We start from the raw sequence: 26,926 nt of genomic DNA on the forward strand, positions 1-26,926 counted from the left end.
TTTTTGAGTCATGTCTCTCTAACCCACTTCGCTGTTTGATCGACTTTGTCTTTCTCGCCAATGTGTTTAGGTCGGCTGCAGCTATATTCCTTTGTATGAAGCAATGTGCATTATGCAACGTGATTATGCAGGCTACCGGTATGTGAGTAAGAAAGTATTCTTATAACAACAGTTTTATGCACAAAATATGGGGAATGTTGTCCCCACCAATGTCAAATAAATTATGTCCCAACCAATGTCAAAATCAAACTTTTGCCATTGTTTACACCTGTCCAGTGTCATCTGACACTGGACAGGTTTAAACCACATTCGAATACACCTGTCCAGTTTCATACACCAAAGCGTGTTCCATTTCAATTACCCCGGAAATGAGGTAAAATATATTTGTATTTTGGGCGGGAGTAGAAAGATCGGATTGATATCCGATTCAACAAGACACATTTATGTGGCCTAATGTAAATAGAACAGTTTTAACAAATCAGATAGCTATCGGATCAGAGAAAACACATGAAGTGACCAGGTGTAAAAAGGCCCTCAGTGCTTCAGTCGCATCAGCTTGATCAAAACTCATATGTTCATCCCTTAACTGCTCTTTTGTATCTTGTCTCAGCTGTAAGTTGGCAGGAAATTTAAAATGAAAATGTTTGGCATTTAAAAAATATATATATCAAGTCAAGAAGCTTTTATTGTCATTTCATCCATACATAGATGTTGCAGTACAATGAGACAAGGCTTCTCCAGGATCATGGTGCTACATGATCAAACAAAGACAGAGCTATAAGGACTTAGTAAGTTAGTCCTAGCCACATAAAGTACATAATTTATTACAAAACATTTCTATTAGAAATACCAGTATCTTAACTATAATGCAGAGCAGGTCTTTCAAAAGGCTTTGATATAGTTTTTAAAAGTAAAGTTTTCCTTGGTTTTCTTTCTTTCTTTTTCTTTTTTTTTTTTTTTTAAAAAAAAGGACTTTGCACAATGTTACTTTTGAATAAATAATATGCAATTGAAACTGTTTTCAGTGTGCATTTCTTATCTAACTCAGGTGTGTTCTAAAGAAGAGAAATTACTGTAAATATACAATACATTGTCTCGATGTGTGTCATCAATGTATATAGCCAGAGGGTGTCGCTGTTCTGTAGCGTTTCAGATAATTGAACCGTTTTTCGAGAGAGTCGGTTCAAATATGTAGATTTGCTAGAAGGCTTTGTTTATACCCGTTTACTACTAGTTTTTATGTTTAGTCCACTTTACTTTTGGGTTATATGCATAAATGTAACTTTGTAAAAATGTGATATAGTTTATTTATAAAGAGTGCTTAAAGAGGAATGTCTTTTAATGACCACGTTAGAAACTGCAGGGTAAATATATACAGGGATTTACCTGGACCATCAAGACTCTACGACCAAAATACATGCTTTATTTTCTTTGAACCCCCCCCCCCTCCCCCCCCCACACACACAAATTGTACTAAAGTCCTAAGATGCCATGGATTATTATTATTTTCCTTTCTTGTGATCTCGTTATAGCAATGCATCGGCTCTTAGGACTTATGTTAAATGTTTAAAGTAAACTGTTTACTATCGTTTTGTATACTTAATAAAACCTGTATTTGATCTAGTTTTTAGAGCATATTCATTTGAGATAGCTATGTGTGGTGATCTATTAATTTCAGTGTGTGGAATCTACTATCTACATCGTTTACAACTATCAATGTCTATCGCCCAGTAGCCCTGAACTTCATAAAGTGCTTCAAAAGACTGGTCCCAACCATTCCAGTGAGGACACCATTGCACACCTCTATCACACAGCTTGTAGTCACTTGGACATCCGAAAAGGCAATTATGTTAAAATGCTGTTTGTAGACCAACAAAAAACCATTCGCCCAGAACTAATCCAATAGGACCTAAACCACAACAATGTGATTTTGTACTTATCTATTTACACCTTTATTATTATTTTTCTTATGTTAATTTTTGCCTTTTAGTTTCTCACACACCTACAACTCATATTTAGACATACTACCGCTAAATACTTTATTATTTGATGTCAAACTTGCAATGCATCAAATATATTTCTGTATGAAGTAAAGCTTTCTGAAATGTTGCCTGCACCATGTAGGATTTCAGTCTGTCTATTAACTCTTAGTTTCAATGAACACTGTCTGTCAAAGGGCATTCTCCGGAATGGGACTGATAAAACAGAAATTCAAATTATATATAAATATACAAAGTCAAATACAAATATACAAATTTTATACAAATTTAAATTCTGCAAATTCAAGGAGGGTATAAGATAACTTATCTTATACCCTCCTTGAATTTGCAGAGTGGCTTGAGAGAAAATCACAAGCACTTCAGATATCCACCAAAGTTGTTGAACTTTACAGCTCAAAAAAGAACTCGCTATGAGAATAGAGAAAAGAGAACCCTAAAGTAATTGTACTGACCTGCATGTTCTTAAGTGACAATAGTTCCTGGCCTGCTTAAACAGAGCTGCGACAGTCCCACTAAGGAGTTCATCCTATGTTTTGCACGAGTAAGTTGCTATTGCGGCAGACAGTATAAATCAAGACTGGTCTTATCTTGGAGTGGGTTGTCCTTTGAAAGCCTCAGCTTCTTCAAAGGATCCTCTTCAAGTTCTTCTACCTAGTCTATTGTTTGAACTTTAGATGAAAGAGTCAGACTTAGACCTTCTTGTCTTTTCATGGTCCTCACAATGGGAGGCCTTGTTTTTGTTTAAAGCAATGTAATGCAAATAAGTGCATGTAATATAGGTAAAGAAAATAAAATAAAATTACAAATAATCAAATAATTCTAGCATAAGTAAAAGTAATTAAAATGCAAAGATAGTAACAAACCAAGAAACACTATCTAAGTGTTAGCCTGTGTAAGCAAGCAAATGTAGTACAGTAACTAAGCATAAGCTTGTCTATATTAGAATGCACACTCGTTCATCCAACAAGCTTTATATACTCTTTTTAGGGCTGGACACTTGTGGAGCATCTGCCCTGCTCTTCCCTTGCATTTGCCTGGCACATGCCTTGCATTTCAGGACAGTGCACAGGCTCTTGCAAAAGAATGATAGGCTCCTATTATGCTATTATGCTATGTCTATTAGAAAATCATTTGTTTATGTCATTTTGTGGTTGACTTACTTAAGCCTACCTTGCTCATGTAACACATGTGCCCCTGCAGTGCCTATGCAATGCGCCATATCTCGCACATCAGAGATTTACATCAGCCAGGCTTACAGCATCCTGTAGTTATATGGAACATCTGATCCTCTGCAATCTTGCAGTAGCATTTATGTCAATTGTAATTGTATTTAATTCATATTAATTTGTTTCATTTCTATAACTAAGTTTTCTGCTTTCAGAGGTTTTTAGCAAACACCAGTTGCTTTTGTTCCTCTTTCCTATCCTGTTTAGCTTCCTTTTTAGCTTTCTCATTTGTTTTTGTTCACTTTGCTCTTGGGAAGGAATGTCTCCTAAAGTGTATTTGAGTTTTAGCTTTGGTTCAAGGGGAATTCACAACTCCATTCTCACCTATTTCTACAACAACCTTAAAGCCACTGAAGGTACGGTTTACAATTTACTATAGCATGGATCAGACAGCTGAAGCTTCGGCTAATGTATGTTCCTAACCAAAGAAGGATCTGACAAAAGTTAAGAAACGGGAAAGCTTTAAACAATACTGTCCCTTCTGTATATGCCAAATGCATTATCTTAACTCTTGTTCTGACTTTGGTAAACTCACCACATCACAAATAACTACCTGGATAAAGGATAACAACAGATGTTGGAAGTGTGGCAGAGGACATGAGCCTGCTAACTGTACCCTGAAAAAGCCCTGTACCCTCTGTAGTGATCAGCATTTAACAGTTCTCCATGAAACAGCAGTCGCTTTCAACAAGAGCATTCTTACCATGAATACAGTACCCAGAACAGTTTACCTTGATGATGTAACTCACTCAGGCAGAGTTATGTTGAAAGTGGTTCCAGTCAGACTCCATAATAATGGAAGAAAGCTGGATACATACAGTATGCGATCCTAGATGATGGGTCTGAAAGGACTATAATTCTCCCCACAGCAGTAAATTACCTTGAGCCGGAAAATGTGGTCGAATCATTAGCTCTTAGGACCATCAGACAGGAAGTAGTCAAGTTTCAAGGTGCATCAGTTTCATTTGAACTGTCTACACCTGTTGATCCTAGCATTCGGCATACAATACACACAGATTTACTGCTCAGAAGCTGAATCTAGACAAACAATCCTGCCTCGTGGATATGTTGAAAGCAAAGTTCAAACATCTCAAGGATATTGCTGCTTACAAGGATGTTCAGCCCCTGCTGTTGATTGGTTCTGATTACCCCGAACTCATCACACCAAAAGCCTCAGTCTGTATGGGCTCATTAGGCAGTCCTGTAGCAGTTAATACAAAGTTGGGTTGGGCTATTTAAGGACGAGCTACATTTTGGATCAGCCATCTGAATTTACCTGATTGAACACCTCACTGTTCTGCTCTCCCACACAAGATCTACACCAACATGTGGAAAAGTTGTCATGTTTTATTCCACATCATCTTGTTCATCAAAACAGAAAATCCAGAGTTATGTTTAACTGCTCTTATCAGTATCAGCAAATTTCACTGAATGATCAGGTACTCCCAGGACGTACATTAGGTCCATTTTGCTTGGCATTCTCCTCAGATTCAGGCAGTACCCGGTAGCTATCAGCTGTGACATTCATGCACAGGGTTCCACAGGGTTCGCCTCTTACCAGACGATCATCTGTTGCTTCGGTTCTTGTGCATACAGTAAATCTGGAAAGAGAGAGGAGTCCTGACATTTATGAGTGGCGTGTTCTACCATTTGGAACTTCATGTAGCCCATGTTGTGCAATATACACCCTCTAGCATCATGTCATAGACCATCGCAAAACCAATGAAGAGGTAGTGGGCTCAGTATTACACTTAGTGTAATTCGATCCGAGATCAAACAGTTCCGACAGTGATGCAGCTGCTCAGAATGCTCTCAATGGTCCCTCTGTAGAACATGGTCAGGATGGGGGGAGGGAGATGTGCCTTTCTCAGCCTTCGTAGGAAGTAGAGACACTGCTGGGCTTTTTTTGCTGGGTGTTGAGTGACCAGGCGAGGTTCTCCGCTAGATGAACACCAAGAAACTCTTTAGTTTTATCAACATTCAGAGACAGGTTGTTGGTTCTACACCAGGTAGTTAGCTGTTGCACCAACTCTCTGTATGCTGACTAGTCATTCTTGCTTATGAGACCCACCACTGTCGTGTCAACGGCGAACTTGATGATATGGTTTGATCTGTGCATTGCTGCACAGTCGTGAGTCAGCAGCGTGAACAGCAGTGGACTGAGCACGCAGCCTTGAGGAGCTCCAGTGTTCAGTGTGGTAGTGTTGGAGATGCTGTTCCCGATCTGGACTGACTGAGGTCTCCCAGTCAGAAAGTCCAGGATCCAGTTGCAGAGGGAGGTCTTTAATCCCAGCATGCTCAGCTTCCTAATCAGGTGCTGAGGGATGATTTTGTTGAATGCTGAACTAAAGTCTATGAACAGCATTCATACATACTGTAAGTGTCTTTATTGTCCAGATGGGTGAGGGCTAGTGTTTGCAGGAGACCAGGTGGAAGGGGAGCAAAACATATTTGGAGGGGGATACAAACTGTTTTATTATGGTGTGGATAAGAAATAAAAATTGTGTAAAAGTGATTCTGAAGGATGAGTTTGCAAGGAATGTTTAGAGTAAAAATAGTGTCATCACTATGAACTTGTACAGATTCGCGAGACAGAGAGATAGAGCTGGGAAGGATGTGCAACAACTAAGGGTGATTAAAGAGAGAGATGAAAAGGTGTTAACAGGCGAGAAGTGTGTTCACAGAAGATGGAAGGAGTATTTTGAGGAGCTGGTGAATGAGGAAAATAAGAGGGAAAGAAGGGGGGAGTAAGTGAATATTATAGAGCAATAGGAAAGAATAGAAAGGAGGAGGTGAAGAAGGCTATGAGGTGAATCAAGAGTGGAGAGGCTCTCTCATTTCCTCTCTACAATGACCTTCAAATGACACATTAAATTTAGTGTTAAAATGAACACAATATCACTTAATTGCCCCAGTGTGAAATAAGACTTTTCTCTCTCTCTGGGGAAAGGCAGACAGAGGGTAGGTGTTGTATAGCCAACAACTCAGGTTTGGTCAAAATATCATACACTATGTCAAGTCCTTCTACTCTGACTTCATGCTTCTGCATTGTCCATCTTGCCTACTGAGGGAATTCACAGAAGTTATTATTACCGCTGTGAAGTTTCCTCCTTAAATTGACAGACCAGGCACTCAAAACAATGTTTGGTACATGTCCAAGTAGGACACTGCTTACCCTGATGCTGCGTTCATCGTTACCAGAGACTTCAACTAAGCCAACCTCAGAAAAGTAACACCAAAATATCTTTAACACATCATAGGCAACGCACAAGGGAATTGTGTTTTGGAATCTTCGGAATGCCTACAAATCCCTCACAAATCAGATCACTCTTCCATCCTGTTCCTACCTGCTTACAGACAGAAGCTAAAACAGGACACACCCTCCCTCAGAAGCATCCTGTTCTGCTTGCACCAATCAGATGCTATGCTTACGGATTGTTTAGAGCATGTGGTCTGTGAGCTGTTCCTTATGACTCACATACTTATGTATATTTGGATACCATAACCTATTTAAATATTCTGTAGAACTAAACAACTGAAAAAACAACAAAACACCGGTTGTGACTCACACTAGAATCACAGTTCATCACCGTCAATACAAAAGTCGTGGCATGTAAGTCTCTGAATGGTCACTTCAAACCCTCAGGTAGAGAGCTCCCACAGCTGATACTGCAGAGGGTTAGCACACTGACACACTGAACCACTCACACTGAAAATTGATGAAGAAAGCTCACCAGTACCTCTTCTCCCTCAGACTGATGAGAATGTTTTTGTATGAACCTCAGCAACATGAAATAATTTTACACCTGTACCGTAGAGAGCAAACTTACTGGCTGCATCAGCTGAGTGTCATACTGATATCATACAAACACATTGAAAAAAGTCAGAAAGAACAAGTTGTTGGATTTTACAGTAGCTCTATTGATGTTACTATACTATTGATGTTTTTACCAGTTTATAAGATTAATTCAACATGATACACTGTCTACTACTGTCAGTAGGATCATATCTCCTTCTGGTCACAAAGATGGATATAAAATGTGTGTGTAAATATCCTTTTTGTGTTTGTGGTGAGTTTCTGTTGGTCTTTCATGGAAACAGAGAGTATTAACCAGTCAGTATTAGTGACTCATAACCACTAGGCTATTTTTGATAATCATGGTCTCTGCATCAAAGAATGAACCTGAATATCAATCATACAGTTGTATTTACATACTGTACAAATCTACACTGTACAGCATACTAATTCAGTTAATTAACTTAAATATAAATAAATTTCCTTCTTCATTAATGAATGAAAATGATTTTTCACTACTCCATTATGTGACTAGCCGAAGCCGTGCCTCAATCTAATTAGATAAAAAAAACTTTCCAGAAAGATTCATCTATATCATGTTGAGATGATTTATGAATTTGAGTGAGGTAGCAGAGGAACTTTACAAGATCATTCAGTTAAATACAGTTATGTTTCCCAAATTATTTCAATTGTTGCTAGAATTTTTTTGTGGTATAGAAGCAGAGTGCACTTAAAAATATCACACCAACTTGCACAACAACAGAAATCTTTCTCTGCTTCTCTTTTTGTGTATGAAGACAGGAAGTGTAGATGCTTTAAATACAAACCAATGATCATTTCGTCATTCATCAGTCTGACAGAATGGAGCTGTGGACACTCCGTATGATGATCTGTGAGTAAAAATGTTTTCTTTGTGTCTTTATTAGAGTGAGTGGTGGGTTTAAAAATGTTCACATGATGTCTAATGTCCTGTGTACAGAGATTATTAATATAGGATAAAAATATAGGATATAGGATATAGGATAGTCTGAGCATATAGAAGAGAATAATCTGCTGTGTTTTTGCTAATGTTTTTAGTGAATGTGCTGCTGCTTAACTTCTCACAATATATCCCACAATAAAGTGGCTGGTCCATTGCATCAATCCCTAATCATTAACAATTTAGTGACTGCAATTGATGTAGGTGATTAATAAATTTACATTTTCATATAAAGTAAATTCAATGAGTGAAAATAGACTACTTCCTCTTCACTTGCTTTGAAACAGTCTGCAGTCATTTTGTTCACATGAGCTTTGTAATATGAGACAAAAAGTGACGCAATTTAGGTTCAGATTAGCAGAAGTGGATTCAATTATACAGGAGACAGTAGTGAGCTGTAAAGTAAAATGTGTGAAAATAAAGTTTTTAAACATTATATCTTATAGGAACAGGTAAAACATGTCTAATAGATGAAGTGAAATTATACATAGAGATTTTTTTATTTACAGGACATAACATTGTTCTTATTTGTCTTCTTAAAGAAATGAAAAATTCAGCATTACATATTCTCTGTTGTGGAAATTAAACTATAATATAATTTGGTGGAAGGTGGAATCATGTGATGAAACAAATCTTGTCTTTGCTTTTATTCAAAGAGAAGATTACAGAGTAATCCATTTCAGGTAAAACGGCAGAGCTCACACACCAAACTCAAACAAAAATAGAAGTTCAAACTGTTGTTTTTATAATAAAGATCTCTGGCTGCTATCATGATGTTTATCACACCAGAATGAGCTCATGGTTTCTGTAGAGTCTCATGACTGTCATCAGATATATCAGAAAATCACTTGTCAGAGCATGGTTAGGTTATATTATTTTATTCAAATAAAATCTACAATTAAATAGGAAATTTAATAAGTGATACATTTTATAGAACATTTCTCTGTTTCTCTTCCCTTTTTAGTGCTTAATTCATTTATCCACGTTGGACAAGCTCAAGGTGATTTCTGTACATTTTTATTGCTTATGTTGTGTATGTGATCGATTTGTATTAAAGTGGAGAAGATTGTGTTTGTACATTGTTATACAGAGTTTATAATATTTATGTCATGACCCGGTGTAAGGAAGCGGACCCAAACGCAGGATAGCCAAATCAACAGGGTTTAATAACAAAATGACATGAAACAACACACGGACTAGAGACAGGACAAAGACAACAGTAGATTCTGCGCTGCACAAGGCAACGAGGCACAGTTAAATACACAGGGTAATCACAATAGGAAACAGGTGTGTAGACAGGGAGGAGCAGACGAAGGCGGAGCAGACACGTGACGAAGAACGTAAACAGATGCACTTGACCAAAGTCCGGGCTGAGTCATGACAATTTACATTGACAGCCATTTTGTGTTTTGACTTTTCTAGCAGTGATTAAACCAGTTCTGACTGTGCAGGAAAATGAATCACAGATATTCAGAGGAGAGAATGTTAATTCAGTTCAATTCAATTCAATTCATTTTATATGTACTGTATAGCTTTTACAATTTCCCATGGTCTCAAAGCAGCTTTACGGAAGTATGGAAACAGAAGAGAGAGAAAAAGGAAATACATATATAATCATGAGAAGAATAAAAAATAAGAATAAAAATAAATAAGTGAATATATACAATTGAAATTTAAAATGAATGTAAATAAGATTAAACTAAAATTTAAAATACTATATATCTATCCCTGTCCCTAATGAGCAAGCCAGAGGTGACAGTGGCAAGGAAAAACTCCCTAAGATGATATGAGGAAGAAACCTTGAGAGGAACCAGTCTCAGAAGGGAACCCATCCTCATTTGGGTGACACTCTACAGTAGATAGTGTAAATGTAAGTAATGTCCTACCTACAACAGTTTACATTAGTGCAACCGAGAGCTCCTGAGGAACCAATGGGTCATCACAAACTTTGAGCTCAGCACAGACCTGATTGCAGAAAAAGACCAGACCATGCAGCTACCTGACACAACATTGGTTCAAAAGAAGGCATGACAGTCTCCGGCGGCTTCATCCACAACAATTCCATGAGACACTGGCTGACCAGCAAGATCAATCCCTGGCAAAGTGACAACCGTCTATGAGACTCTAGCTAGCGGTAGAACATCAGGATTGAGGAAGTCGCTCCGTAAGAAGAGATGATCGGAACAAGAACTTGGAACACCTGGAGCTCCGGAATGGCATATATAGCTTCACAGAGAGATAAAAATTGTTAGGCATGACTGTGATCAGGATATGGACAATGTAAATTATGTGCAAAGTGCACACAGGGACTCCGGCAAGACTAGCTATGACAGTAAAACCAAAACACTAGAGCCAGAAGGTGTGACAGACATAGGGCCTTCCTGAGATGTAAAGCATCCCACCACTCCACAGTCTGCAAACCTGAGCGACCTGCGAGTGTGGTAAGCCAACAGCATCCAGACCTCCCATTTCACCAAACACTCTATGCCTATGAACCCTCTGGATCTACTCCTTTATCTGAGAAAAGCTATTCCTAAAAAGCTAGACTTAACAAATGTGTTTTTAGCCTGGACTTAAATACTGAGACTGTGTCTGAGTCCCGAACACTAATTGGAAGTCTGTTCCATAACTGTTAGAAAAAGCTCTCCCCCCTGCTGTAGCCTTTTGTACTTGAAGTACTACAAATAGCCTGCACCTTTTGATCGAAATAGGTGTGACGGATCATAAAAAACCAAAAGATCTCTCAGGTATTGTCAATGATAGTATTTTATAATCAATGCGAAACTTGAATGAAAGCCAATGCAATGAGGTTAAGAAAGGGGTGATGTGTTCATATCTTCTGATTCTAGTTAGGACACTAGCTGCTGCGTTCTGGACTAACTGAAGCTTGTTTATGCTCCTACTGGAACATCCAGACAGTAAAGCATTACAATAATCCAACCTAGAGGTAACACATGCATGAACTAGTGTTTCTGCATCATGTAATGACATCATATTTCTTATCTTAGTAATATTTCCGAGATGAAAGAAGCCTACCCTTGTAGTATTATTTATGTGAGCTTCAAATTAGAGACCGGTTTCAATAATCACACTGAGGTCTTTTACTGCTGCAAATGATGTAATAGAGTGACCATCCAGAGTTACTCAGTAATCTGTGGACCTAGTAAACTGTGGACCTAGTAAAAGCACTTCTGTCTTATCCGAGTTAAGCAGGAGGAAGTTAGTAAACATCCCCTGTCTAATGTCCTTCACACAATCTTCAATCTTATTAAGCTGGTGACTTACATCTGACTTAGCTGAAACATACAGTATACAGTATCTGTGTAAAATAAACATAACAGTGGAAGCCAATACCATGATAACGAATAATTGCACCAAGGGGTAGCATATATAGGGAGAAAATCAATGGGCCTAAAACAGAACCTTGCAGAACACCAAACATTACCTTTGTTTGTTTTAAGTAGTCACCATTTAGATCTACAAACTGATATCGATCTGTTAAATAAGACCTGATCCAGGAGAGAGATGTCCCTTTAACACCAACAACATGTTCTAGCCTATCAAGTAGTATAGAATGGTCAATGGCATCAAAAGCTGCACTAAGATCAAGTAAGACTAGCAAAGATACACAACCCTGATTAGAAGCCAGTAGCAGGTCATTTACTTTAACTCTTTCGCTAACCAGTGCTGACTCTGTGCTGTGGGCCTAAATCCTGATTACAACCTACAACCTTTTCTAGGATCTTGGATATAAATGGGAGGATTGGTATTGGCCTATAGTTGGCCAGATGGCTTTGGTTGAGATCAGGTTTTTTATTCAAAGGTTTGTAAACACTAGCCTGAAAGATTTTAGCACATGGCTAGTGCTAAGGGAAAAAAAATATTATCTTTATAATAGGTTGGATAGCTACTGGTAGTATCTGTTTAAAGAAACATGTGGGTAAGGGATCAAGTATGCAGGGTGATAATTTTGAAGAAGAGATCGGTGAAAATAAGTCAGTCTCGGTCTAAATACTGATCAAGAAAATAAATATTATCTATAGCATTAGCTTTCAGTTTGTTTGGTATAATGGTCTCATTATATCGTTAATGGTCTCATTATATCATTAATAGTATAATGGAGTCACACCTACAGTTGTTACGGGTCTAGGAATGGACAGACCACGATAATGAGTTTTATAAGGAAATTGACTAGAAAGTCAAAACCCAGCAGCTTAATTAAATGTCTAAAATATGGTTTGTTACATGATATGATACTTTTGTCTTTATGTATTTTTGGAAATGTATTGAAAATCTAAAATGTTCTTATTGTGGCTCGGTAATGGAAAAGATATAGAATAAATATCTAAAACAAAATGTGTACAACAACACGGTGCTAAGACTTACAGTACACTTCTTAATGAACTTTAGGTAATATTATTCCATATACACTACACCATCACTAATGATTTGACTAACCACAGTCAGTAGAACTGTATTTATTGCAGTGTTTTTTTTGAGGTGTTAATAATAAGATTATTTTTTCTGCAGAGAGTCCTAAAGCTGTGGTGACCATAAAGCCTGACACACATGTGTTCAGAGGAGAGACTGTGACTCTCAGGTGTGAAATACAGGGAGGAGGAGACACTGAGTGGACATACAGCTGGTATAAGGATGACCAAATCTACCACGACCAGAAAACCCAGGAGTTCAGCTTCAGCTCAGTTAGAAATGAACACAGTGGTAAATACACCTGCAGTGGGAGGAGACACAGTGACTATCAGAGCTCAGAGATCAGTGATACTGTTACTCTCACTGCATCAGGTGAGTGTGTGAATTTGTGTTATCTCGTCATTAATTATATATAAACTCTGTATGATTTTGTTCCTTGTTTGTTATCCATTAGATGTAGCAGAGACAGTAATGACTGTGTCTCCACTGATCTGGCTGACTGAAGGAGATTCAGTGACTCTAAGCTGTGAGGTTAAACACTCCTCCACAGGCTGGACATTCAGCTGGTACAAAGATGTTCTCTTCAGAGACAGCCAGGGTTCCCTCACTTATAGAACATTGCTCCTCTCAGACAGCAGCAGAGGATCTGGAGGCTCCTACACTCTCAGTCCGGTTTCTCTGAATCACACAGGAGTTTATGTGTGTAGAGCTGAGAGAGGAGTCTTTCACACACAGTACAGCAAAACACAGCCACTGTGGATCACTGGTGAGGAAATAAAACATTTTTGAGTTTACTTGTAGTAAATAAGTGTAAATGAATGAATCAATGCAAAATAGAGATTCTATTAAAAAAAATAAAGAGTTAAATAAACACATCTCGAGGTGGTTTGGGGCTACATTATTTTTTATAAAGCAGCCTGGTCTGTAGAGGTTTATGTAGCATGTAGACCATACTGTACTACTGTACACTTTATGCTCTGAAAAACAGGCAAGCAACTGTCCAAAATTCACAGCAGATCTGTAAGGTAATGATTGCCAAGTGCATGAACACATCTTTAGCTTTTATTCCATTAATTGCAATTGCCATAAACCACATTGCTTATGTGCACCACATTCTGAATATGTTTTGTGCTTTATGTAGGTCAAGAAATTAATTACATGATTAATTTGATTTTTTTGTAGACTTATGAAGAATTCAAGCAATAATTCCATATTAATAACTAGTCACATTATATCCCATCAGTGCTGACATCTTTCAGAGATATTATGTTATTACTAAATAAATTATTCATGTTTGATATACTCTTTATATGTTTTTTATGCTATATAATTATACATAATACTTTATTTTTCTAAACTGAAATCTAATCACGTATTCCTTTTTTTCCCCTCCATTGTTTTAATACTATTAGCCTTTAATACTGTTAGCCTTTATTTTTCTGCGTGAGATAATTTTCTAATCTCAGAGTTTATATAATCAGTCTTAACAGGAAGAGTGCAAGATAAAAAAGGGTGTAAGTTTTGTAGAAGCCCACTAACCTACTCTGTCACATAGTACCCTGAATTGAACAGTTATACATCTTTGTGCCACTCTAGGAAACAGTTTCTTTTCAGCTGAACACACAAGTGAACATCACATACTGTACCTTTTCAAAGGCATTTCCAAGCACACAGGTCCGTATTTCATGTACTGAGTCATTCCTGTGTCTCGGGGCCGTGTACGTGATTGATTACCGAATCACCTCAGTTCATTTCCATATGAACAGTGCGCTCAGAGGGAGGCGGGAACACATTAGCTATAATTAGGCGAAACAGGAGAAACCGGACCACTCCTTACTTTCTTACGGATTCCATAAAAGTAGATTATTTGTTTTTGACTTGAATTAATTTATTTAAAAGTAGACATTTCAAGCTTTCTATGCCTATATTTATATTGTATTTGAGGCACGTATTCGCTGAGATTCGGGTTGTTTTATTTATGTGTCTGTGAAGAGTGGTGACCGAGACCGAGATGGCAGAGAACGCAGTCTGTTTATTTTCTTTATTCTACAAAAGCACAGTGTTTTGTTGTTATTATGTGTGTATACAAATAAAAGTAGACCCTTTACAGATTCGATTGATGTATTGGTCTTATCTGTACGATCAAAACTGAAAGTGTAATTTAAGTTATTTTCGGCCTTAACAGGAGATTATGCCACAAAACGCGTATACGCGTTCATCGACTCCAAAGGGTGGTTAATCTCTCTTGACACAACTTACTTTGCTAAACAACAACCTGCTTCTAAATCTGTTTATTATTAGTCTTAGATTATTTGGAGATCTGCATCACAAGTCTCTATGTATGAGCCGTTATTAAAGACACAATAACATATTAGAACAAGCATATTAATATAACTATATTTATAGTTACAGCTGTAACTACTGAGCTTTTATGTGAAAATAATGTGAAATTCTGATTTGAGCATTCAACTGTGGTGTCCTATAGCATGAAATAATATATATTTTGTGTCCTGTATTAAACTCCTTAGATGTGTGAGGCAGGTGAACAGAATCTAAATACTTCAATTTAAGCAATTAAAGGTTTAGTCCTGGGTTAACTTAATGTTACACATATTAACTGCATATATACAGGAGCATTACAGTAAATCATTAAATATTTAAATATAATGATTTCATAATAAACTTTAATTATTTGTTTATTTCAGGTGAATCTCCTCCAGGGTCTCTGATCATCAGACCGAACAGAACTCAACACTTTACTGCTGACTCTCTCTCACTGAGCTGTGAGGACCAGAGTAACTCTACTGGATGGACAGTGAGAGGATACAGATACACTGAGATATTGTTTGATTGCTCATCCGTTTCAGGATCTACATGTAACATCACCTTCCTCTCTACATCATACACTGGTGTTTATTGGTGTCAGTCTGATTCTGGAGGATGCAGTAATCCTGTCAAAATCAAAGTGCACTGTGAGTCTTCAATGTTCTCATCTGTAACAGATTTACAATATACAGGACTAGAGATAACACTTTTAAACTCTACTGAACTCATGTAAAGAAATGATTATTGTGATACAATCTCTCTGATATTTCCCACTGATGAAGCTCTGTTAAATTCATTACGTTATTTTACACACTTTCTATTTTCAGTGTCTTCCTTCTCTTTCCTACAGATGGTGATGTGATCCTGGACAGTCCTGTACATCCTGTGACTGAGGGACATGATCTAACTTTGAGCTGTTTATTTCGCAACAAAAAGATCCCAGGCTCTGGTGTTGATTTCTATAAAGATGATTCTATCCTTCACTCCCAGACTACAGGAGAGATGACCATCAGTAGTGTCTCAAAGTCTGATGAAGGTTTCTACCACTGTAAACACCAAGAGAGAGGAGAGTCACTGAAAAGCTGGGTTTCAGTCAGAGGTGGGAAAAATTTATTCAGTTAATCTAGAAAGCAATAAAATTGAATGGGATTATAGTAAAATATCCAGTGATGTGGTGTGATACAGCTCAATATATATAGAAAGTACATACTTTAGAACTAATCACATTAATATATAAATTACAGTCGGATTCTGCAGCTCTGTGGTCTTTTTTCCTGTTAAGTATGATATGTATCTTCATTTGAATCTTGTATTTATTAGAGCTTTGTATTAGACTCTCCTCAATATTATAATTAATATTTTACTCCTCATCATATCGCATGTAGGAGCTTCAATGTCAATGCTCAGACTGATCAGCAGTCTAGTGACAGTTTCTGTGTATCTGCTGCTGACCATCGTTCTGGCAATGAAATGTTTCAGAGCTCGAGGTAAAAACATTTTCAGAGGTAACAGGACAAATGATTTGAGTCTGTACTTCCATTTTACCTGAACATTACCACAATACACACTTTAGTTATTAGTTTACATTACCACAATACACACTTTCAGTATTAAAGCACTAAAATGCAGTTACAGTAATGAATACATAATTAAAGTCCAGATGCTAAGAAATATAGTTTAGTAAAATGAGTATGTAATTGTGTGATTTCTGTATGATTTAAATGACAAGATGTTCATCTATTTGTAGTAAACCTTTCCAAATTGGTTTTGATAATTAAAAGACAGTTTTATGTAATTTTTTGTTTGTTTTTTGAATACATGTGCATTTTCATTCATTGAAAACAGTCATCATTAGGAATTGTATTCTAATTCTAATTGTATAAATTCCATTCACCATTTGTCAATAAAAACTGTTTTCTTTATTTGACAGTTCGGGCTGATGAAGACACCCAGAATGCTGTTATAGAGGAGTGAACAAGAAAAATCAGATTTTAGGATTGTGAAATAATTTTGATTTCTCACATTTAAATACTTACGATAAGATGTTCACACCTCTTCATAAAATATTTTATAGATTAAGGAAACTTATTAAAATTTTGCACAAATGCCATTGGCAAACAGAATATCATCTACAGTATGTACATTGTTAACTAGGGATGAGCAAGTACAGCATTATCTGTATCTGTATCTGTAAACCATATGAATTATCTGTACCTGTATCTGTACTCGGAGTGGGTGGGGCCTAACCCAGAGGTGGGCGGGACTTGTCTTTAACCTGTATGTTATTTTAAGCATGCATTAGATATGGGTTGATCAGAAATTGTTATATTTATTGCGGATTAGAAAAATATTTACAGGACAGCATCAGGATTGAGCTTCAGATCAATGGCTTTGATCACGATAGCAAACGAACTATATTACAGAACAAGTTTTGCAACAATGAAAACAAAACAATGCAGTGCAATTATGAAGTAAAATGTAATGAACAACATAAGTTTATTTTTTTATTTTTTTATTTTTTTATGATCAGTGTTTTTTTTTTTTTTTTTTTTTTTTTTTAAATTTTTTTGGTTATTTTTATTTTTTTTTAAATGTGTGTGTGTGTGTGTGTGTGTGTATAGCTTAATAATTAATTTGTAATATTTATAACACTAGCTTACTTATCTTTATGTTTTTTTTTAATGAAATACAGCAAACACGTGTCAGACACTCAGTGACTGGTTACTGGTTAGAGACAGCTGAAGGTTTAAAAAAGAAAAAAAATGTCCGACAGGCAGAGACGCAATGCGAGTCGCATTCTACTAAGCAAGCACCACGTCTGAACGAACCCACGTTTATCAGAACTCTACTGGTTAGTAAGTACGTATTATTAACGTTACAACCCGAAGTAAAAAGCTGAAGAAACCCTAAACGTTAACGGAAAAGCCCCGCGAACCCGAGTGACTGAGGGAGAGACAGAGAGCTGTTCTGTGTGTGACTGTGAGTGAGCAGAGCGAGACACAGCAACACAATACATGATGATTTTCATTCAATCCGAGCACAGATATTGACTCGTATAATACTCGGCAGAAGTGCTTTTTTCCGTTTCAGCCGAGTATCCGACTCATTTCTATTGTTAACTAACTCTGATCACTGAGGACAGGTGAGGAGGTTTATCATTTAGTTCATCATTATAGTTCATGATTAAATGATTAGACAAAAAAAAAAAAAAAAAACCCAACAACTACAAAGTCAGTGTTTTCTAGTTGGACTTTTTTTTTTAGCATGTGCTGGAAAGAAAACACATCCAGTTTGTCTTATTAAAGACACCTCCTTTGAGGTCTGTTAATAGTCAATAATTTCTTTTAATAGTCATCCATTTCTATTAATAGTCAATAATTTACAAATTGTTTTTTACAGAAAATGTGTTGAAAGTGGTGACTCAGTGCTTCAGTCTTTGCATTGATCAGAATGTTGTGAGTTTATATCGCATCACCTTGAACAAAACTCATCTGTTCATCCCTTAACTGCTCTTTTGTATCTTGTCTCAGCTGTAAGTTGCCAGGAAATTTAAAATGAAAATGTTTGGCATTTAAAAAATATATATCAAGTCAAGAGTAAATTTGTCTTGTGTATATATCCACTCGGAGGTATTAACCAGTTTGGTTCTTTTATTACTCGTGAACATGTATACAAGTATAAATATAACACGACACTGAACATGTGCTTCGTCTCGCGAACTCTCTACTTCCGCATCTCTGCCGACTCTGGCCTCTGTCACTCTCTGGGGCCCCCTAATGGTTGGATGTTGTAACACACACAATAATATGTAATACCCTGACACGAGTCAAGAAGGTTTTATTGTCATTTCATCCATACATAGATGTTGCAGTACAATGAGACAACTTTCTCCAGGATCATGGTGCTACATAAAACAAAGACAGAGCTATAAGGACTTAGTAAGTAAGTTAGTCTTAGCCACATAAAATATATAATTTATTAAAAAACATTTATATAAGCAACACCAGTATCTTAACCTGTTAGAGGCCTGCGTCTCGGTACCGAGCCACGACCGCTAGGAGGCGAAAATGCATCAAATTCATTGTAACTTCATTGTAACTTTTAAGCATTAAATCCTCTAAATACACGGTTAAATTATATATTGTTTGAAAGCTTAGACTCTCAGGATTTTATTAAGCGCACACACACAGCATAATATGATTTATAGTAATTTAACCATTTGATAGAAAATTGAACTAGGTGGCGCTAGTTCGATCTGTTTACTCACTTTTAAACGCTGGTCTTTAAATTTCCCTTTCTTCACATTGTCACTAATGTTAATGTATTTTCCAAAACAAATGCTTGTAAAAATCCCCGAGAGTCCAAAAAACTTGAAAATGTAATCCTTTTAATCCAAAACGCTTTGCTCGCTTCACAAGAATTATGTGTTTGACCGGAAACTGAACACGAAGCTTCACTTCCGCCCTTTGTTGGACTCCTACGTCTCATTGGACACATACCAAAATTTCAAAACGCGTCAGATTTGTAGTCGAGGATGTGACGAAGCAAACAAGCCCTCGCATGAGCCAACCAGTGCCTGTGCGGCCGAGATAGGCAGCTAAGAAGCCAATGAGGTCTCTCCATGCTATGTGGGTGACCCGCCCTTTGACTGACATTTGCTCCGTCCAGTAGCGATTTGATGTTTCGCGAGCATCATAGCTCTTTAGCCAATAAGGAGACGATTCCAACGAGATGCAACATAATACATCTGGTGAGGGCGGGCTGTGCAATAAGCGTGCGCATATTAATTTTTTTCAGCTTTATTGCGCAATTCTCGAACGTTTCACACTCTCACACCTCAGGGTGTCAGTTTACAGGCATTTTTTCAAAACAGAGTTATAGGCAGAGGGGTTCTCTTTGTTATAGGACTTTTGAACTAAGCATGCAGTCCTTTTATACAAAGTTATACAGTAAAAAAAATAAACAAGAAAAACCTGAACAGACGGACATGTCCATAGAAAAATATTCATATAAAATCCATTTTTGAGTCTTTTGACTTCATTTTTTTTTTGGTGAAAGCCAAGACATGTGGCTATGGCCCTCAGTTGTTGTTTACCAACCAGAATTAAATACAGCAATGTATGTAATCAGTTTATCAGGTAAACAACTCAGACGGAAATAAAAATCCTCCATTCTAGCCTCTATAACTCTGTGTCAGTAAGGCTTAGAATCAAGCTGATACTTGTGTCGGAAACTAGAGACTCTCTTCTTTCCAATGAGACCAAGCTCACCTCTGTGTGTCAAAGTATATGGGAGCTGTACCACTTTTTATGTGGGTATGTCATCTAGGCGAAAATCATGAAAATGGGGGGGCGACAGGTAACAGGTTTTAACTATAATGCAGATCAGGTCTGTCAAAACTCTCTGATATTATAGTTTTAAAGTTTCAATGGCTTTCTGTCTTTCCTTAAAAAAAGGCTTTTGCACAATGTTCCTTTTGAATAAATAATATGCAATTTAAACTGTTTTCAGTGTGCATTTCTTATCTACCTATGTTCTAAAGAAGAGAGATTACTGTAAATATATAATACATTGCCTCGTTGTGTGTCATCAATGTGTAAATCCAGAAATTGTCGCTGTTCAGTAGTGTTTCAAATAATTGAACCGTTTTTCGAGAGAGTCGGTTCAAATATGTAATTTTGCTAGAAGGCTTTGTTTATACCCATTTAGTACCAGTTTTTATGTTTAGTCCTCTTTATTTTTGGGTTAGATGCTTAAATGTAACTTTATGAAAATGTGACATAGTTTATTTATAAAGAGTGATTAAAGAAGCAGGTCTTTTAATGACCACGTTAGAAACTGCAGTGTAAATATATACAGGGTTTTACGGGGACCATCAAGACTCTAAGACCAAAATGAAAGCATTATTTTCTTTTAGCCTCTTCACACCTAAGATGCCATGGACTATTAATATTTTTCTTTCTTCTGTTCTCGTCATCTCGTTATAACAATGCATGGCCTCTTAGGACTTATGTTGAACAGTGAAAGTAAACTTTACTTATATTGTTTTTGCACCGTAAAAAATATATTTATTTATTAACTTAATAAAACCTGTATTTGATCTAGTTTTTAGAGCATATTCATTTGAGATAGCTGTGTGTGGTGATCTATTAATTTCAGTATGTGGAATCTGTCCAGTAGCCCTGAACTCCATAGTAATGAAGTGCTTCAAAAGACTGGTCTCAACCGTTCCAGTGAGGACACCATTGCACACCTCCATCACACAGCCCTTAGTCACTTGGACATCCAAAACGGGGATTATGTTAAAATGCTGTTTGTAGACCAACAAAAAAAAAACATTTGCTCAGAACAAATCCAGTGGGAGCCAAACCACAATAATGTGATTTTGTTCTTATATACTTACACCTTTATGATTATTTTTTTCATGTTAATTTTCTCCTTTTAGTTTCTCACACACGTACAACTCATATTTAGACATACAGATGCTAAATCCTTTGTTATTTGATGTCAAACTTGCAGTGTATCAAATATATTTCTGTATGAAATAAAGCTTTCTGAAATGTTACCTGCATCATGTAGGATTTCAGTCTGTCTATTAACTCTTCTCTTGGGCCTAGAGAAAGAACAGAACACAGGACATTTTCAGCGTTTATACAGGAAAATAAATACACGTATATATTTTTAATAAATCCTCCAGTATATGCGAACACATCAGACACGAAATTGAGTTGAATGTATGATTAAACATGTTACTGAAAGATTGAGTAAATGACCCAGTAGCTCTGTAGCTCAACATTAGCTTTATCCCCCTGTTTGCTATTTACAAATATGGCGGACAGCGTCATTCATTTACATCAGATTCAGGCTTCATTATTATTGAAACAATACTTTAAATTTGTGAGTGGTGCATGCAGCCAAAGTATTTTGTGACGAGAAAAATTATTAAGTAACACAAAACTGCAGCTGTTTTTGTTAGTTCAAGCCGCTGTGCTAACGCCTGAGTTGTATTTAGATTAGCACGTTTTTCTCACCCATAACCGGCAATCCAATCTTTGCCAGTTTGGCGTGTAACTCGCAGACGCTCCATGAATTGAGGTCCAGATTAGAGTCTGTTCCCGGAACGCCATCAGCAGCCATCTTTCCTTTCTCTGTTCTTTTTTTTTTTTTTTTTTTTTTTTAAATTCAGTACATTTTCAATTTTCTTAATGAATACAGCTAACTGTTAAAATGTATTATTTACATAAATAAACATAACATGAATTCAAAGGCTAAAGGTTAAGTGGTTATGCTGATGATGTGGTATGTTTAAGTGTGTGTGGGGGGTGGGGGGTGGAGTACATCAGAATCAGAAAGCGTTTTATTGCCAGGTATTTTAAGTAAGCACAAGGCACAATCACACACACATACACTTTTCCTTGTAGAAGTAAGTCTTAGCAGGAGTCAGATCTGAGGAGAACTTGGCCAGGAGTGTTCTGTAAGAATCAAGATCTGCATCAAGTTGTGATTTCTATCACTTTCTCTCTGATGATCTTAGCTCTCTTCGATTGTTGCGCAGCACATCTGATAGCCAAGGAGCAGAACAAGACGTTTTCTAGGTGTAGTGGACATAGGGCAGAGGAAGTCCATAGTTGAGGAAAGAGATGAAAGGAAAGTATCTGTGGCTGAGCCTAAGGGTTGTGAGGAAAAAGACTCAGGATCAGGAAGAGAAGAGAGTGCCAGAGGCTACAGAAGAAGGAGAGACAGAGTGAAGGTTGCGGCAGGTAAGAGCGAGGGGGTGAGAGGTAGTTTTAGGTAGGATAGGGAGCGTGATGGTGAAGGATACCAGGTGATGATCGGAGACGTGTAGTGGGGTAGCAGTCACATCTGTAGCTGGAGAAGGACGGGTGAAAACCAGGTCTAGTACATTGCCTCCTTTGTGTGTGGGGATGTACCTGTTGAGTGTCAGGGCGAATGAGTCGAGAAGAGTCAGGAGGGAAGAAGATTGAAATTTGTCAGGTTGAAGTCACCAAGCACCATCAAAGGGGAGCTAATGGGAGGGAAAACACTAAATAGTGTGTCCATTTCTTCCAGGAAGTCACCTAGGGGATCAGGAGGGCGGTAAACAACAATGATATCAAGGTTGATTGGAGAGGTAACTGAAATGGCATGCAATTCAAAAGAGGAGATGGTTAAATGTACCACCACCCCTGACATGTGCGCCCGCACGCACGCACGCACACACACACACACACACACACACACACACACACACACACACACACACACACACACACACACACACACACACACACACACACACACACACAGAGTCATGAGCAACAACAGGTGATTGGAGAGGTAACTGAAATGGGATGCAATTCAAAAGAGGAGATGGTTAAATGTACCACCACCACTGACACACACACACACACACACACACACACACACACACACACACACACACACACACACACACACACACACACACACACACACACAGAGAGTCATGAGCAGCAACAGGTGAAGAAGAAATTGTGGTTGTAATTGTTTGTTTTTACACTTAATTCTTATATCAAGCATGGATGATGATTAACAAACAATATAATAAATGCTGTATTTAAAACAGGATAATTGTAGTTAAAGGATTTGAGGTGCTAAAGTCTGACTGAAATCTCTGACACGGTGCATGTACCTAACTACTGCTCACGGCACACCCATTTATTTGTTATTGCTGAGTACTGAAAATCAAAATCACCTGATTTACTGCACTTTTATCTGCACTATTTAATGATATGTAATTCTTTAATGGCAGCAGGATTCCAAAAGTCCACAGGGGCTGCAAGCCAGTGATGTCTGTGCCGGTCCCAAGTCCTGGATAAATAGAGAGGGTTGTGTCAGGAAGGGTATCTAGAATAGAATGTGGCAAATTTAAACATGCGAGTCGTCAATGGTGAATTCAATACCAGATCGGTCAAAGCCCGGGTTAACAACAACCGCCACTGGCACTGTGGACCTATATGTGCCGGCGGAAATTGGGCTACTGTTGGTTGAGAAAGGAGAGGAGGGAAAAGGGCGAGCTGGTGGACATGATGGAGAGAAGGAAGGTAGATATACTGTGTTTGCAGGAGACCAGGTGGAAGGGGAGCAAAACACTTTTGGAGGGAGAAACAAACTGTTTTATTATGGTGTGGATAGGAAGAGAAATGGGAAAAAGTGATCCTGAAGGATGAGTTTGCAAGGAATGTTTTAGAGGTAAAAAGAGTGTCAGACTGGGTAATCAGTTTAAAGTTAGAAATTGCAGGGGTGATGTTGAATGCCATCAGTGGTTATGCTCTACAAGTAGGCTGTGAGTTAGAAGAGAAGGAGAGATTTTGGAGTGAGTTAGATTAGGTGACCGAGAGTATTCCCAGAATGGAGAGAGTAGTGATTGGAGCAGACTTCAGCAGGTATGTTGGTGAGGGGAACAGAGGACAGATAATGGTGGACTTTGCTAAGCTGATGGACATGGATGTAGTCAACACTTATATCCAGAAGAGAGGGGAACACAGACTTACATATTATATAAGAGTGGAGGTTGGCATATGCAGGTAGACTACATTCTATGTAGAGAAGGCAATCTGAGAAAGATTAGTGACTTCAAAGTGGTGGTAGGAGAGAGTGTAGCCAGACATCATCGGATGGTGATGTGTAGGGTGTCTCTGTTGGTCAGGAAGAAGAGGAGAGGAAAGATAGAAAAGAAGACCAAGTGGTGGAAGTTGAAAAAGGAGGAATGTTTTTCAATGTTGTGAGGGATTCAAACAGAAGCTGAGACAGGCTTTGGGTGGTCAGGAAGACCTTCCAGATGACTGGGAATCAGCAGAAGTTATCAGGGAGACAGGTAGGATGGTGATAGTTGTGTCATCTGAAGGAGAAAAGAAGATAAGGAAACATGGTGGTGGTACAATGAAGTACAGAACATCATTCAGAGGAAGAGACTAGCTAATAAGAAGGGGGACCAAAGAAAGTAGACAGGATTAAAAGGAATCACAGCACATAGTGAAGAGGGATGTGGCAAAGGCCAAAGAGAAAGCATCAGTATACGAGTTGTATGCCAGGCCTGGAAAGCACAAGGACTTGTACAGATTAGCGAGACAGAGAGATAGATATGGTTCTGTAGAACAAAACAACTGTAAAAACAATAAAACACTGGTTGTGACTCATGCTAGAATCACAGTTCATAATCGTCAATACAAAAGATGTGGCATGTAAGTCTCTGTATGCTCGCTTCAAACCACCCAGGTAGAGAGCTGTAGAGAGCTCCCACATCTGATACTGCGGTGGGTTAACACACTGAAGCACTGAACCATTCACACTGAAAAAATGATGAAGAAATCTCATCAGTACCTCTTCTTGCTCAGATTGTTGAGAATGTTTATGCATGAGCCTAAGCATTATGAAATAATTTTACACATTTACCATAGAGAGCATACTGACTGCCTGCATCAGCTGGTACAGGAGCATCACATAACTACAGAACTCTGTAGAGTCATACAGACATTGTACAAACACATTGAAAAAAGGTTTTTGGATTTTAGCTCTATTGATGTTACCATGCAATAATACTGGGTTTTGGATTAGCGGATGACTTGTGCTAAGTTTGGTAGGAAAGTTTTTTCTAGTTTGTACAAGTTTGTAAGATTAATTAAACATGATGCACTGACTACTTCTGTCAGTAGCATCATATCTCCTTCTGGTCACAAAGATGGATATAAAATATGTGTGTGCATGTCCTTTATGTGGTTGTGGTTAGATTCTGTTGGTCTTTCATAGAAACAAGGAGCATTAACCAGTCAGCGTTAGTGACTCATTACCACTAGGCTATTTTTGAAAATCATGGTCTCTGCAGCAAAGAATTAACCTGAATATCAAACATACAGTTGTACTTACACACTTTACAAAGGGCAGTATACTACTTAAGTTAATTAACTTGAATATATGTATTGTATGTTTGTAAGAATGTCCTCCTTCATTAATGAATGAAAATGCCTTTTCACTACCCCATTATGTGACTAGCAGAAGCCGTGCCTCAATCTACATTTACAGCATTTAGCAGACGTTCTTATCCAGCTTGCGTTTTATCTCATTTTTATACAATTGATGGTTAAGGGCGTTACTCAGGGGCCCAGCAGTGGCAGCTTGGCAGACATGAGAATTGAACTCACAACCTTCCGATTGGTAGTCCATAACATTAACCACCAGGCTACCGTATCTCTATCTAATCAGATAAAAAGATCCTCTTTTATCATGTTAAGACGATTTATGAACCTGAGTGAGCTAGCAGAGGAACTTTATTAGATCATTCAGTTAAATGAATGAAAAACCACCACCAAAAAACCACCATAAGAATGTTTCCCAACCAGAAGCCGTGGGTGGATAAAACCATCTGCGATGTTCTGAGATCTCGCTCCTCTGCCTACAACACGGGGCTCGCCACCGGGGACATGGACTAGTCCAAGGTTGTGCCTTACAGTGTGCGCAGAGCAGTGAAGGAAGCAAAGCGATGCTATGGGAGGAAACTAGAGTCACAGTTCCAACATGGTGGCTCTAGGAGCCTGTGGCAGGGACTAAGGAACACCTTATTACAGTCATTACACCTTATTATAGTCATTACAGACTATAGAACACTTGCTTCTAGAATAGGGAATGCGGATGATTCTCTAGCAGACAAGGTAAACACCTTTTACGCTCGCTTCGAAGGCTGCAGCTAACCACGCTAGCGTCACTAGAAGCACAAAGAGCATGCATGGTGAGAGAGCCGGAGAGGTAAACACGTTCACCATCTTGGAGCATGATGTGAGGAGGGCATTCAGGAGAGTGAACACTAGGAAGGCAGCAGGACCAGACGGCATCACAGGTCGGGTTCTGAAAGCGCTGACCAGCTAGCACCGGTGTTCACTGAGATATTCAAACTCTCACTGGAACAGTCTGTTGTCCCCTCATGCTTCAAATAGTCCACCATTGGTTCTGTCCCAAAGAAACCCCAGCCCGCCTGCCTCAATGACTACTGCCCTGTAGCTTTGACCTCAGGAGTGATGAAGTGCTTCGAGAGACTGGTCAGAGACTTCATCACTGCATCACTACCAGACACACTGGATCCACTGCAGTTTGCGTACTGCCAGTACCGCTGTACTGAGGACACCATTGCTCATCT

General features: G+C 38.1%; 2 protein-coding genes across 3 annotated transcripts in view; both read left to right on the forward strand.

The window, feature by feature from the left end:
• The window catches only part of LOC125145559 (Fc receptor-like protein 2), a 91,364-nt gene extending 74,725 nt beyond the window's left edge, over nucleotides 1-16,639 (forward strand). Inside the window, exon 11 of the mRNA XM_047818923.1 lies at nucleotides 16,261-16,639. Within this exon, the coding sequence (XP_047674879.1) occupies nucleotides 16,261-16,306 (46 nt within the window). The 3' untranslated portion in view covers nucleotides 16,307-16,639. The remainder of the gene's footprint in view (nucleotides 1-16,260) is intronic.
• Nucleotides 1-26,926, forward strand: part of LOC113663000 (Fc receptor-like protein 5) — a 161,442-nt gene that overhangs the window by 61,067 nt on the left and 73,449 nt on the right. The window lies entirely within an intron of this gene.

Source organism: Tachysurus fulvidraco, chromosome 1 (assembly GCF_022655615.1).
Source record: "Tachysurus fulvidraco isolate hzauxx_2018 chromosome 1, HZAU_PFXX_2.0, whole genome shotgun sequence".
Classification (NCBI taxonomy): Eukaryota; Metazoa; Chordata; class Actinopteri; order Siluriformes; family Bagridae; genus Tachysurus; species Tachysurus fulvidraco.